Source organism: Brachyistius frenatus, unplaced genomic scaffold (assembly GCF_029030835.1).
Source record: "Brachyistius frenatus isolate BFR_SWC_R1_liver_20210118 unplaced genomic scaffold, ASM2903083v1 Contig_169, whole genome shotgun sequence".
In the NCBI taxonomy this organism is placed as follows: domain Eukaryota; kingdom Metazoa; phylum Chordata; class Actinopteri; family Embiotocidae; genus Brachyistius; species Brachyistius frenatus.
Genome location: NW_027210768.1, coordinates 522153 through 536845, shown reverse-complemented (window position 1 = coordinate 536845; position 14693 = coordinate 522153). Strand labels below are relative to the sequence as shown.

The following is a 14693-nucleotide window of genomic DNA, read 5'->3' as shown; positions in this document are numbered from 1 at the left end:
TACATATGTGCGCATTGTACTCAGCGTTTAGGGACAAACGACCTGTCTGACTGTTCAGGTTGGAGAATGTTTAAATTGGGGGACTTGTGATTATTATTGCTTTGTATCTTGAATGCTGAATTTCTGTTGTCCATGCAGCAGTTTTGAATGCAAGATAAATCGACCACGGTAGCTTTTCAGAACAGTAAAATGTGTCCTCAAAATTGAATGTTAATGGATCAATGTTCACATCGGCCTTGACTGAAATTCATTCACAGGTCTGTTTATGGTGACAATGCTCATTTAGTTTCTGTCTTATTGGGTAAAAAAGTACAGTCATATCCAATGCTGGCATATTTTCAGGGATTGTAATATAGTAATATAACAAACACGAGAAAACCTATCTCACTACTTGCTATAAATAATACAGTGTTGTTGTTGGTGTTATTATCACAGCCTGCTTTCAATATATCTTTGACCAATCAGATTGCCTCATTTCCCACAGGCGTAAATTGGCACAAACACTTGTTTTCCACCACCACACATCAGCATGTGGAGGAGGAGCAGACATAACATCACCAGTGACAGCTGTGATATTCAGATGATTTCTGAGAAAATAGGTTAGTAGCTTGTCGTTGTAGCCCAAGGTTCTCACAGGAGCCTTTTTTTTGGATGGATATTAAATGTGTAGTCATAAGCTTGTGCTCCGATCGCAGCCCTCAGGGGTAAACACGTTTCACCTATCACTGTTATTGTTATTATCATTACACCCCAGTGTGTGACAGTCCACCTCATCCAGGTTGGCTTGTTCAGAGATTAAACAGATGCTGGAAACAAATTGGAAAACAAATTCCCCTTGGAGACAGTATATGAACCGGGAGAGCTGCAGCCGCTTGGCGCTGTTGGACCGAATCATTCCATTGCTCGGAGCCAGTTGGAGTAGCGTAAAGCTAAAAAACACCCGGGTTACCAAAGCATCCAGCACAATCCCCCATGTCTGGACACAGAGAAGGTCGGAGCCGTCAGGAGCCAGTGAGTTGTGAGAAACTCACTTCAGGCTGTTATGATAAGGATGAGGACGAAAGCCCTCTTTCCCTCTGTGAATTATTAACTTCTTACCTCTCACTTCAGTGTTTCGATGCTTCGTACACTGTTGAGTAGCCTACTACACATGATGTGGAGAGATGCCACATGTATGCACAGAGGCAGAACAGCGACGGCTGCTGAGGCTCCACCAGCTCTGGGTGCTGGAGGAGACAGCTCAGTGCTTTGGGCAGATAATCAGCACTCAGCTGGTCGGCATACCCCACCTCCCGCACCCCCCCGCCCCCTCTAACACCACCACCAATTTTTCAGGGAAGTGTGTGTGAGCGCTGCGTTTTATGACAATGTGTGTGCTCCTCGGGTAGAATTTCTCTCATGTGATCGTGTGACTAGCGTTTTATGGCAGTAAAGGCTTTTAGGGCTCACAATGGAGTCTACAAAAGGCTTTAACTGTAACTTTGTGTTCTGGAGATATATTGGTTTTTAATATGCAAGGATAAATATTACTTCGCATTATATTAATTTGATTTCTTGATTAAATTGACTTTAGTGCAATGAGCTGTTTTGTGTGCGTTGCGCTATTTATACATGTATATACTAGATCTCATTGCTCTCTGTTCAGAAACTCTTATGTTTATTAATCAGGGTAAATAGTGCAAACACAGCACACACATACCGGTGAGCCCATAATGAGCTTCTTGGTAAAAATGTCCCATCAGAATTAATTTCTCGAAGAAATAAATGCAGATAATTTGCAGCTGAGGGTTGTCTATAATATTCTGTCTCTTAAGGATCGTTGCCGAAAAGTGTCGAGAGGCTTTTGTCGCTGCCATCTCCCACATTTCTGCACAATTTGCTAAACACAATATAAGTCGTTTCAGGCAGTTCATACAAATTGGCTTGCATGGATTTTTGAGATAAATGCTCTCGTAGCCTATTGGCTGCAGCAGCCTGGACAACAGGGGCATTATTGTTTCATAAAGGCTAAATGTTGGGAGGCCATATTGTTGAATTCATGTGTTTGATTATTGACCTGTGCTGCCACATCTGATTGACAACGATAGTTGAATCAGAGCCTCGAAATCCTCCATGTAGACCTCATATTTGAAGACATACTGTATTTGTCCTGTTGTGCTGTGTTAGAAAAATTACTCAGAGGCTTGGTTCAAAATAAAACATATCGGACATTTATTCTTGCAAGAAGGAGCAAATACATGCACCCTCAAAGAGAGGTGTCCAGCAGTCCCCCCCCCCCAGCAGTGCTCCCCCCAGCAGTCCTCCTCCCAGCAGTGCTCCCCCCAGCAGTCCTCCCCCCAGCAGTGCTCCCTGTCACTCCTCCGTAGGGCAGCTTTTATACAGTTGACAAACAGTTGACAGTCACCCCCAATTCCTTTGTATCTGCTTTCGTATGGTAATACAGAGTTGGTTGTAGGTCACAAGATAAGGACACCGGGGAGTCGTCAATTAGATGCGGAAGGTAAAACAAAAAGGAATCACTTGCAAATAAGAGAGAAAACAAAAGAGACTTTTCGGAGCCACAATGCAAACAAGAGGAAGAGACAAATATTTTCTTTCCATCATGCTGGAAAGGAATTCAGAAGCTCAAAGTCTCCCGTTACGAGTGTAAGAAACAAAAGGAAGAACTCGTCGTCATAATGTGCCTGTGAATGTGCAATGAATGTCTTTGTAATGCCATGTATGCAGCAGTGTCTTCTGTTTTGTCAGTTCACTGTAAGTTAATGGTCAACGCAAATCTATAGTTACAATCATGTCAAATCATCTTCAGCAAGTCCTTAAATTAAACAATGAAACACATGCCGCTTTTTCACTGTATGGGACAGCTCGAGTGGACTCAACTCTACTCGGTTTTGTTGGCAGCTACTTTTCGGACAGTACCTCCTCAGTGTAGCTGGTCGTCATAGACATGAAACTATTGTGACATCTTCAATGACACACACACTCTCTGGATACTTTCGTAGCCTTTTTACCAGCATCGTTCCAGGAGTCACATCCCGACTGTCTGCACAAGTTTCCAATACCTTTCCTTTTCAGGTCACAAGAGGAGAAACACAGTGACACAGCTTTATTCAAGAGACAGGACTGGGATGGTTTTAACATGCAGTCAGTCTACTCTGCACAGAGGCTCACATTACATGTCTTATTTTTCTTTTTGTCAATTGGCTCTAATTGCCTCTGATCAAGGATCAAGGTTTTAATGAAAGTTTAGTCTGAGATTGCTGCTTTTCACATTCCTACACAGAAATATACACTGTGAAAACAATCATTCCAGCTTGCAGTATTACCCATTATTAACGGATAAATCTTCTTATTGTGAACAAAGCACATTAATATTCCAAAACCAACAATGAATCCATCAAACTAACAAAGACTGGCTGAGTATCCAAAGATGTGCCACAGAGCTTCTTAGCTGTCCAAACACAATTTCAAACTCCTAAGTGGACCACAGCGTTGCACTGGCTGACATTTTACTTCATGAACACACGCTGTTCTTTCATATGCAATATGGGCTCATGAGGCCACCAAATATGTATTGATTTGCTGCAGTAGAACAAATGTGCCATTTTGTCGTGTTTGAGTCACGTTCGTTGAACGCTACAGTGCACACGTTTTAGTTACTTCACCTTTTTTATTTAATTAAAAAAAATTAGAAAAGATCAAATTGCAACTAAGAGATGAATGTTATGCAGGAGAAAATAAGCCTAATGTCCAGACAAATGTAGCAGATCATGTGATTCATTTGAAAAAATATTATCAACTTCTCAGATTAACTAAAATAATGTTGCTATTTTTGTAATCAAACTAATTTAGTCATATTCTCCAAAACAAAAATACCAAATACACCAATAAACATTTAGTTATAAGCTTTAAGACAAAAGTAGGAAGTAAGAGTAACACACTGGGTTTTGAATAAAAAGCATAAATCTACGAATACTTTATCTAAATATTAACTGAAACAGTTTATTTCCTTTACACAGCTACAGTGTCGATGGAGTTTTAACACATATTTCGTGTCTGAAGCGTAGGGACACATCTCAGTTAATCTCAAATTTCCACTGGAAGGATTATGACATTAATCGAGCGGCTGTGGCCCGCCCTCACTAAAAGCTCTGGGTTGTGAAAGAGGCCCATAATTTAATATTGCAGGACATGAGATTACAGGCATTCTTCCATTCAGAGAAAAAAAATAGAGAAGAGAGTTCCCATTTCTGATCAAATAAACCTCAAAGTAGTCAGTTTGCCACGGTACAGCCGAGGCTTTCCATGTTGTGTCCTGTGTTGTAGAGAATCGGTAGGAAACTTCAAGTCACAGAGATTTAAATCTCACTACTGTACTATTTTATTTGGTTTAGCTCCAGTCAGCTCCCGCTGGATGATGAAGATTAACAAATACAACGTCATGTTATGTTTAGTGAGTCAGGCAGGCACTCAACTTTCCATCGAGGCAGCGGAGCGCTAAGCAGGCGCACAATAGGTAAACATTCGCTGGTCATGTGAACGAAGCAGCAGCAGCAATGAGAGTCGCTTCTATCAACTTTCTCAGACGTTGCTCCCTCAGATCCAGAACAGCGACAGGCTCTCTCAGCCAACAATAGCTGCTGATGTTTCAACATCTCTCTCTGTAGACTCAGTTTATTTCTACAGCTCAGTGTAAAGGTTTGATTCTGGGTCACCGGTGTTAAAAATATGAGCTTTATTGTGTTAAAGATACATTACTGTATCTTCAATTAAACAGACTAAGTGATGGAAGAGCTGAACATATACAGAAGATCCATTAGAGCCCTTTGACATTAGGATTTGGATTTGTTTGCTTTGTGTCAGATTATTTACACTGTTGAGTTATGGACTGAAGTTTTTACCGTCCTCTGTGGCACTACAATATTTACTCTCTTCAATAACTTCAATACAATAACTATGGTTGGATTGCTTAATGCCTCTTCATTGCTTTTTGCGATGCCACGTCTTTCAATCTTATTCACTATGATGCAGCATATTGTACGCAAATGTCAGCAAGTGAGAAGAGACTGCTACAAGACACAGAAAATGATTCTTACATCATGTTAGTTAACTCGACCAAAGATCCCAAAACAGATAAAGTAAGTGTAAACTGGCAACTGTCTCCTAAAGAATTGGGACAGCGGGTTTGTGTTTGTGTTTGTGTTTGTGTTTGTGTTTGTGTTTGTGTTTGTGTTTGTGTTTGTGTTTGTGTTTGTGTTTGTGTGGGGAGGAGGGGTGGGGGTGAGGGGGGGGTTGGCAAAAACATTTGTGCTCCACAACATTATGCTAATTTTACACAACCTGAGAATGTTTTTGCCTCGCTTGAAGTGCTCACAGCTCAAAGATGTACCAGGCGTGAAGAGTTGAGATTTGACTTCATATCATTTTAAACGTTTGGGAACAGCAGCAATGACTTCTGAAGAGCTGCCACCTACACAGATGCTTTTATCTGAGGATATTTCTCCTACTTTTGTGTTGATACCTCATTCAATAACCTTTCCTCTGCCCTGACCTCTGTGTCCTCTCCACACTTATAGCTGTCATTTTTCCTCTTTTTTTTTTTTAAGTTTGTGATTTTTCTGAAACCTCAGTGACACCGAGCTGGGCGATTCAAACAAAGAGAGCTTAGTCATCTCCTCAGCTCTTCAGTGAAAGCCCTGTGGCAGCACTGACTCAAAGATGCTGAGTCCAATGCTCTTTCTTAATTAAAACATTGCTAACATGCACGTATATGTCGTATGCGGTGTGACCTGGGACCTTTGGGACCTTGACACTTGTGTAATTCACAGAAATACATTGACATCAGTTGTAGAAAGAGTATTGTGCCTTTTCCTTCCTATGTCACATTACATCTCAGTGTGTGTCCATGATGGGTTTGGATGGCAGAGCCTCCCTGCAGAGTGCAACACTGGGTTATGTGGGGTAAGTCACTGTTTTGGGGCGTTTTCTATGCAAGCAGCAGGAAGAGTTACAGTTACCTTATCTCCCAAATCACTCAAAACTCGCAGCCACTCCACAGCAGGCCCAGGATCAATTCACCACCAATTCAATTAAACTGTAAGCCGAAACTGCTCTGCTTAATTAGAACCAGTTTTGTCTCCTTTGATTGAAGGTGTGCTCTGAAGAAGTTTTACTATTTTTTTTAACAAGTTCACAAAACGAGGTTTGAGAAATGACACTCAAAGACTAAAGCCAATGTTCAAGACATACATTTTATACATATCTGTAAATGTTAGTACTTAACAAAGTTTATCTGTTTGTTCTATAATCACACTCGACTTTTCATGGTTGTTTATGCTCACAGTATGTAACGTTAAGGAAAGATTGTGGTCTTGGTTAAATATTAAAAAACTGTTACCTGAAGCCTGAAAAGGATGAATTTACTTTGTCAACATTCAATCGAAACAAAACTCCTTCTCTAACATCAACAAACTGCTTTTATTACCTAAATCAAACAAGGCGCTTGACTCCAGATTGCAATCCAGAATCTCTGGTGTTTTCTGGAGTACTGCATGTTACACACGAAATGCGTTTGCATTAAAACTTTAAATTTGTGCTTAAAAATAAATATGAATGAAAATGAATGTTGCACAAACATTTCGACACTTTACTGAAGTAGAAAAGTTGTTGTATCGACAAAAACAAAATGTTACAAACTGCAATGGAAACAGACTCAATAAAAACTGACGGACCTGGAGCATGTAGCTTAAAGGCCAGTTCATGGTTTTCATGTTGAACATTTTTTCCCGTCCGGGGTGCAGTGTCATCTTGCTGTCAATGGGTTGCCATCATGTTTGTCAGTGCACATGTGTGGAATGTGTCTCTGTATCGCTGGTTTTAGTTTTGAAAGAAGTGTGCATGTATGCTTTTATTATTTTAAATCTGCAGTTGTCTGTGGATGCAGATGCAAAAACCATGTATTAGCCAATTCACTGAAATGACACTGTGGCAGAAGAAAACATCAGATCTGTGTGGAGTGATGAGGAGACTATAACCTTCCTCAAATGAATGTACGACACTAACATTTACTCCACATTCCCATCCTGTTTTCCACACAGCTTTTGTTTGGTTGAGGTTTATGTAATGTTGTTTTGCCTTCTTCTTCTGAAGTGGTTTATTGGCACCCAGCTGGAAAATTAACACCACAAGCTGTTTATCTTGATGCACTCAACTCCGCACATTTGCACGAAGTAGATGGAAACGCACATTATGTGCATTTTGTTTTATTTTTTGTTGATTTTCTGGATATTCTGTTAAAATCGACCTTAATTATTGCATATCAAACACCAAATAAACACACAGACATGACATTTCATCACATCTTTGGAAAAAATAAATTAACATAATTTCTAGGAGACAACACTGAACTGAAGAGCATTGTTGTTTTCTACAGTATTTGTATAGAGAAGTAAAAATGTTTTTAAATGTTTATTGCCAAAAACTAAAAACCATAGTTATTCTTTTATCATCCTAAAACAAAAAGCACTTTCACCATTTAGAAAAACTCAATAAATGGCTCTTGATCCTCTCACTGCTAATGTCAGTGTTGCACCACATACGCTGATGGACTTTGAATTGTCGCAAGACTTATTGTAGATGTATATTTACTAGTGTTGTCACTTTGTTTTTGATCTTTTCAGTCTCCCATGCTCTCCTCTGAGAAGAGCTGAAGTATCCGTCTCCATCTGTCTGGTGATGATGGGGGGCCCATGAGGAATAGCTGGTAAGAGTTATATTCTTGCGCACTCAAGCACTTACTGCGCTAACCTCTTAAGCTCACTGAATAATAATGATGATCATACTAATGTAAGTAATTACCATTAATAATTCAGGATGTGCCCTCGCATGTAATTACGCAACAGTTGAAAATGGATTCAAGCCTGCTGCCGAATCAAAGTCGGTGTCAGCGATGAAAATAGAAAAATTATCAGGTGTTTTTTTTCACTGTCAGTCCACATATAGAAACATTAGATAGACTGACTCATAGAGGAGCTTCATGCCGGCTCTTTTTCAGGAGCAGCCTGCATTATATTCATCCACTAGTGTGGTTACAGACTTGGTGGCTGACCAGGACATCAACAACTGGTGGACTGGTGGTGACAGAGCAACTAAACCAGAGCTAGAAGGCCTTCAGCTCCATTCGAGACACTTTTTATTGGGATGGAGGAGCGTTTTCTGCAAACAAACCAGCGGATTCTCCTCACTAGTCGGTGGCTTCAACCCTGCCTGGGTGTTATCTCTGGATTATAGCGACTCATATAGATTGAATGTCCCAGACACATCTGTATTCTGTTTCTCTCCTTGACAGATCACAGATTCATAGACTTCAGACGATGAGCTACTCCATCAAAACAATGAGCTCACATCTGCTGAATCAACAAGAGGCAGACGGCCAAATGATCTTTGTACAACAGCTATTTAACAAGAGGTGATTCACAAATATAAAAATTACAAAAACATGTTTTTTTAGGGAGTGTTATGCTAACTGCAACCATATGTTGAGTTTAAAGACTTCAATTAGTTCTGCTTCAGGTTCAGTCTCTGACTCAGATTAGAAATTATTCAGATAGACAAAATGCATTTCTTTTGCAAGAGTAGTTTTCTGCAAATTTTAATAACTGGATATGCTGAAAGGGTCCTCAGTATAAACCAAATCCAAATCTCTAAATGTGCCGGGTGTATCTCAAAGAATTATCCTTCTAAAACATTAAACTGTGGGCGACATGAAGCCGATAAATTATAAAATCAAATGTTTTTTACTTGAATAACTTATAACCACAGAAGCAGTGATAAAACTGGTGCTAAACATTGTGTAACTTAAACAATCTGCAGCAGCAAGTCTCCTCAAAGTCCACAGGCAGCTTGTGTCAGCATCAGTCAAGTCGTGTCGAGTGTATTTATATATATTTTGAACTATAAATGTACTCATAGCCTCGAGGGGAGAACATGATTCAGTCAATCACCACCAGCACTGCTCAAAACTTTGTCACGCAGGTGAGTTTGCAGCACTATTTAAGGCTGCACATGCTTCTATTTATACGGCTGTCAGTTAGTTTGGTAACATGTAAAAGCCAAGTAGGTTAGAGAAGGTGATGGTGACCTGAATTTATTTCGTATCAAACCACCAACAACAACAGTAGGAAGTACTTAACTGTGTGTATTTTGGAGCAGCGCTGATCGGAACTGTGTACATGAAAGTATTTTTACATTGACAGAGATACGACTGTTAAAATTTTAAATGTACTTTTTAAATGCTATGAGAACCGTGTGTGTGTGTGTGTGTGTGTGTGTGTGTGTGTGTGTGTGTGTGTGTGTGTGTGTGTGTGTGTGTGTGTGTGTGTGTGTGTGTGTGTGTAATTTGAGTGAACAGACCCTTTCATTTAGCTTGTGTAAACATACTGTGATATGATATTGCTTACACAAAGACGAGTGTACTTTTAGCCATCCTGTGTTAAAAAAACACAACCATCTGCCCATGAAGAACAACACGACTGCTTCACATGTTCCTGTCCTTGCATCAGATGTCAAACAGCCCATCAGATAACACACACGCAGAGGATTTGAGACATGTCTATAACTATGATGTTTTCATGTTGCGTATTTGTCCTTTACGTGGTCAAGACGACATTGAACTGCAGCAGGGGCGGTGCACACACTGACGTGGCAGGGGCAAGATGTTCACCCCCTGGAGGCCGGTGAGGGTAGAGGGAGGATGAGTGTGTCACAGAGACCCCCGAACCTCAGACTTTTATCACACCCCGTCCCCAAACGTGCGGAGGAGCTCCCCAGTTACCCGCCATCGTGAGAGCACTTTCTTGCTAAAAGCTCATTTATTTTCCACATGTGGTGTGTCTCACGTCACTCTAATCTTTTCCCCGCAGTTGGTGAATAAATGGACACCCTGCCCTCCGCCTCCCCTTTCCTCTGTGGAAAGTGATGACTGATTACTGATTGCAGCTTCTCCTCCCTTCTTCACTTATGTTAAATTATTAGTAAAGCATGCCAGGGCCAGATCTTGTCATGTGTTGGCTGTTCTCCACATGCAGCTGCGCCGTTTAGTAAAGCCGGAATTGAAGTATATATTTATTCATAGCTTTCCAGGATATGAATTGTTTAAAAAATAAAAATCAACAGCCTGCGTGTTATATACGATATGGATTTCAAAATAGCCATGTTAGGACTGACTCATTTCCTCTTTTACTCTTGTTAAAGAGCTGCTTGAAGCTGCCTCTGGTCCTTGGGGGGTGTCCTGTGTTGGAGCTGAGTGTCTCGAAGCCTCATTTCTAAAATGACTTTAATTATAATTTCAAAGAATATGTCAGGAAATGAGAAGTTAACGTCTATTTTTATTCTTTTAGCTTTACAAATGAGGTGTTTCACCCTCGTATTATGGCTCAGAATTTGTTCGTTATTGTAAGTCATGGCTGCGTGATATTGTGTGTACACGACAGTATCTGCAGTGTTAATGTTGTGTGCCAGGAGTCCAGTGGAACAGCATGGCTCTGGTGTTGTCATGAATACTTAATGGCAGGCTAAAATGCCAATCACTGTGTTTGTAGCAGGCTCGAGGCTCACAATTACAGAATGCGGTTACAGACACCCGGGGTTGGGTTAGCGTGCAATTAGTTGCCTGCACATGATAGGGTTACAAGTCACAGGTCACTACTGACAACTGCCCGGTCACTAAATACAGGTAAGAAGCCTCAGATAGGAGTGGAAGATAAGGACGGCTTCTAAACAGATGAAAAGAAATGATAAAGGGAGATTGTGTCATTTAAAGGAGGAAATAACAAACTCTCCCTTCAACAAATGAAAATATGAATTTATAAGCAATTAAACAAACACCACAACCACAGTTAATGGCTTAAATTGAATACAGCTATTATTTGATTGAACATTTTACTTGCATATATTCAGACTGAAACTGTGTTCTTGGTATAATAATAAATGTTTTGGTCAATATTTTTGAATGACCTTCACCACTCGGGGGTAAAAAGCAAACATAAATGTGGTGACTGATGTTATGAATCTAAAGCTTTCTGTGCTCCTGCTACACCGTACTTCAGCATGTCACTGTGTTTGTGAAGCAGCTGATATGAGGGACTCTTAAGGCAAATTCAATGTGGTTTTCTTTGTTAATTACCACTTGTGGCACACAGAGGCTGCTGTGAGCAGATGTTTCATAATGTTACTTATAATCTGCAGCAAAAAATGTTTGCAACTTTGATGAAAATGACATACAATCTTAACTTATAAATAAACAATAGCTTATTTACACATCCAGTAGTTACAGGACAACATTGTCAATTTGAGTTTGATAACCACCTGACAAGTATAAGTTGAATTATTCATTATTATCTTTGAGCTCTGCTTTTGGTCTCTACCAACCCCTGAGAGAAATATTTGGCTTTTCAGCTGCTAAATGACCCACTATCTTCATCAGCTTGCCACTAACAGTGTTTGTTTATTGTTTGTTGCTGAATAGCTCCTGTACATTAGCATTTATAGAGGTTTTTTTTTTAATTTTTTTATTGAAAACAACTACCTGCTGGAGCCAAAAACAACATGAGAGCGGTGAAAGTGATCACATGGTAAAGTTGAGCCTGGACAGCTAAGCATTGAGCTGAAGGGAGCTGCAGATTTTGGGTGATGATTCTCCGTTTGTACTGACAGATTGTTTTTTTTACATTGCTATTTTTTACACAATAAGCTATTGATTATAGTTCTTTTAAATATGATAGTAGGGGTATAAATCTGGCATCAGACAAGACATTGTATTTTTTTATCCATTCTTTTAAAACAAAATTCAGTGAATCCTTTTATTTTCGTTTCATTTTTCTGAAATTTAAAATATCAGAAGTTAAACTTGGACTTGTTGTTGCAAGCAGACTGTTATGCAAAGACTAAATTTGGGCTGATAGTAAATAACTAAAGCAAACAGGGTAATTTTTTAGGACATGTGCATTAAAGTGAGCAAAGAGCTGCCAGCCTTGTGGTGTTTTGGAGCAGGAATAATGAGAAAGAGCACAAGAGAGGAGGCAAATGAATGTCTCATAACTTATTAAGGTTTCATAAGTTTCCTTGAGCATCATTTCTTATAATAACCTTCAATTATAAACAGGAGAGTTTTATAGTTGGAGAGAAGCTTTTCTCTAAAAGGCCCTAGCTTGCTTGCTGCAAATCTGACTTTAAAGCAACCATATTCAATGAAAATGTCTCCTCAATGCTCGGCCTTAGGAAGCTACCACCAACACTAATGCTGACATGAAAGCCTCATGGCTGTATGTATGTGGTGTTCAATTCTGCCCTCAGGTAAGCTTATCACATTCATACTTCTAACCTCTTATATGATATAACCACTAGTTGGCGTTATATTAAGTTAAACAGGCCTTTAGGGTTAGTAGGTTTTTACTGTTATATGGGATGTTTTCTTCATGCTTAAAGGCAGGATCTTAATTGTAATGCAGTATTTTTATATAACATTATTTCATCTTTTGTTCTATGTAGATATGAATAGGCTACTTTCTCTGCCACTGAATTCTCTTACAAGTGTATCATATGATACACCTGTTGCACATATGTTTATGACACTTTATAGTCTTATTTCCTCCCTCTGTGCTATCATTAATTATTGTAGCATATTGTGTTTAAGTACCTACAAGAAACCTTTTATGTCTCCAACTGCAGTGGACAGTAAGGACATTTACTCAGCCCCTGCCAAGAAATGTGGCACTTTACTTCACTGTTTTTACTTCACTACAATCCAGAGAGAATAATTAATAACTGTAGTTTTCACTCTATTTGACAGTTATTTCTTTGCTACTCAAAATTTTGCACACATAATGTAAACTTATACATGTAGAGCTTTGTTTTTGCAACAAAGCATTATATGAATTCGTTCATTCAACTTTTTCGCCGGAGTTCAATACGAATCAGAGGTTTCCACAGAGGGTGTCAGGGCTGCTCTCTTACCTATGGTCGTGATCACAGTGATGGCGAAGTAAAAGGAGCCGGCGAATTTCCACTGCACCCCGGCTTTGTGCGGCTTCAGCTGCAGCACCACCTTCTCCAGTGCGTCAAAGTCCTCCGTGGACAAGTTGAAAGTCCTGAGCAGGTCCACTTTCTTCAGGTGCAGCTCCATCCGCTCGGTCGTCTCCTGCTGAGACTCCAGCGCGTCGAAGATCGCCGCGCCGACGATTAGGTAGGTGAAGGTGCAGATGATGAGGGCGAGGGTCCGCACGTTTTGCCTCTTCATGGTGGTGCGGTGTGTGTTAGGGGGCCAGGCGGAGCGTCAGTGTGGGTCTGGAGGACGGGGAGCTCGGCTGGCTCATGGCTGTGCTGCTCTGACTGAGCAGAGCTCTCTGATTACTTTATGAGCTGAGGAGCTGTTCATTCAGCACCACCCTTCCCTCCCTCCCCCACAACAGGAATCCTCCCCCTTCATGCACCCACCCCCAATTCTCTCTCTCTCTCTCTGTTCCTGAGATTTTACTTTTCAACATGTTAAGGCATCTCAGAGTCTGTGGACTAAGTGTGAACTCTACATTATATATGAACAAAATGTTAACAACTTTTAACAAAGCAAAGATAGCCCCAGCGTTGGAAAATATTTTACTTTTACGCAGTAAAATCTTACCAAGACCTACACATTTCATACTCGTGTTTTACTTTTTGGTTTTTTTCTGGCCTCTTTCCACAAATCACTTATATTTTTGATTCAGTGTTCGAGTTGTAAAAGAAAAGTCCCAGTACTCCCTATATTTACATGTTGGTGTGTGTATTGAATGGTATCAGCAAATCATTACAAGGTTTCTGAAATTCTAAAGTGAATAAAAAATATGCTTAGAAATATTGCTGATGTTCACAACATAGATTTATGTAATCCAAAACAACAAGTTTTAGAGTAACAAGACAAGGTCAAAATGTATATGGCTGGGCTGTGCGATATAAGAGGGCTTTTAATTTGAAATTTGAAAACAGGAAGTCATGGCATTTTCCCAAACAATGGTAACGCCAGCTGTTTTCTCACCTAAACTCAAAGAATTACGGTGTTTTCTGAGTTAAAATAGACAATCTTCTCTGTCATAAATAAAATAACAAACACGTTGAATGGAACAGTCATGGTTAAAAGTAACGTTGGTTTTAATCGGAAACGAGTGGGTGTCTCCTGTGTTCAATTCCAATGTTTTGTTAACCTATCTATCCACCCCGAGGTCCTCCCGACACAAACTTTTACCTCTGTATACGCCTCTTCAGTTTCTCTTTGGTATCCATCATAATTACTGCGACCTGTAGAGGACAATGTTCCAAGGAAACTTTAATTGAAAATGGTAAATAAGCTGTAAGCCTTCATAAAAAATATATATATTTCAATGTACTGCAATTCCACAGAACATGACCAAAAAAGTGTCACATACAAACAAGTTTAGGTCAATTTTTGTGTGAATATAACACAAAATTCCTGTGAGACTAAATGGACAACAGAAGCTTTGTTTTGGTGACCACTGACCTGCTTCAGCAGTGTAGCTGGGAGTAGAAAAACAACAACCTTTTTCATTCACACTCACTGCTGTGAATCTGAATAAAACCCAAAAATATCTGTCTCTATCTATGACCGATGCTTTCAACATGTCTCGCTACAAAATGTCTAGCAG

General features: G+C 39.9%; 1 protein-coding gene across 1 annotated transcript in view; it reads right to left on the bottom strand.

Moving 5' to 3' along the window:
* Nucleotides 1–13360, bottom strand: part of kcnk3a (potassium channel, subfamily K, member 3a) — a 29710-nt gene extending 16350 nt beyond the window's left edge. Inside the window, exon 1 of the mRNA XM_069717148.1 lies at nucleotides 13012–13360. Coding sequence (XP_069573249.1) covers nucleotides 13012–13294 — 283 coding nt within the window. The 5' untranslated portion in view covers nucleotides 13295–13360. The remainder of the gene's footprint in view (nucleotides 1–13011) is intronic.
* Between the last annotated feature and the right edge of the window lie 1333 nt (nucleotides 13361–14693).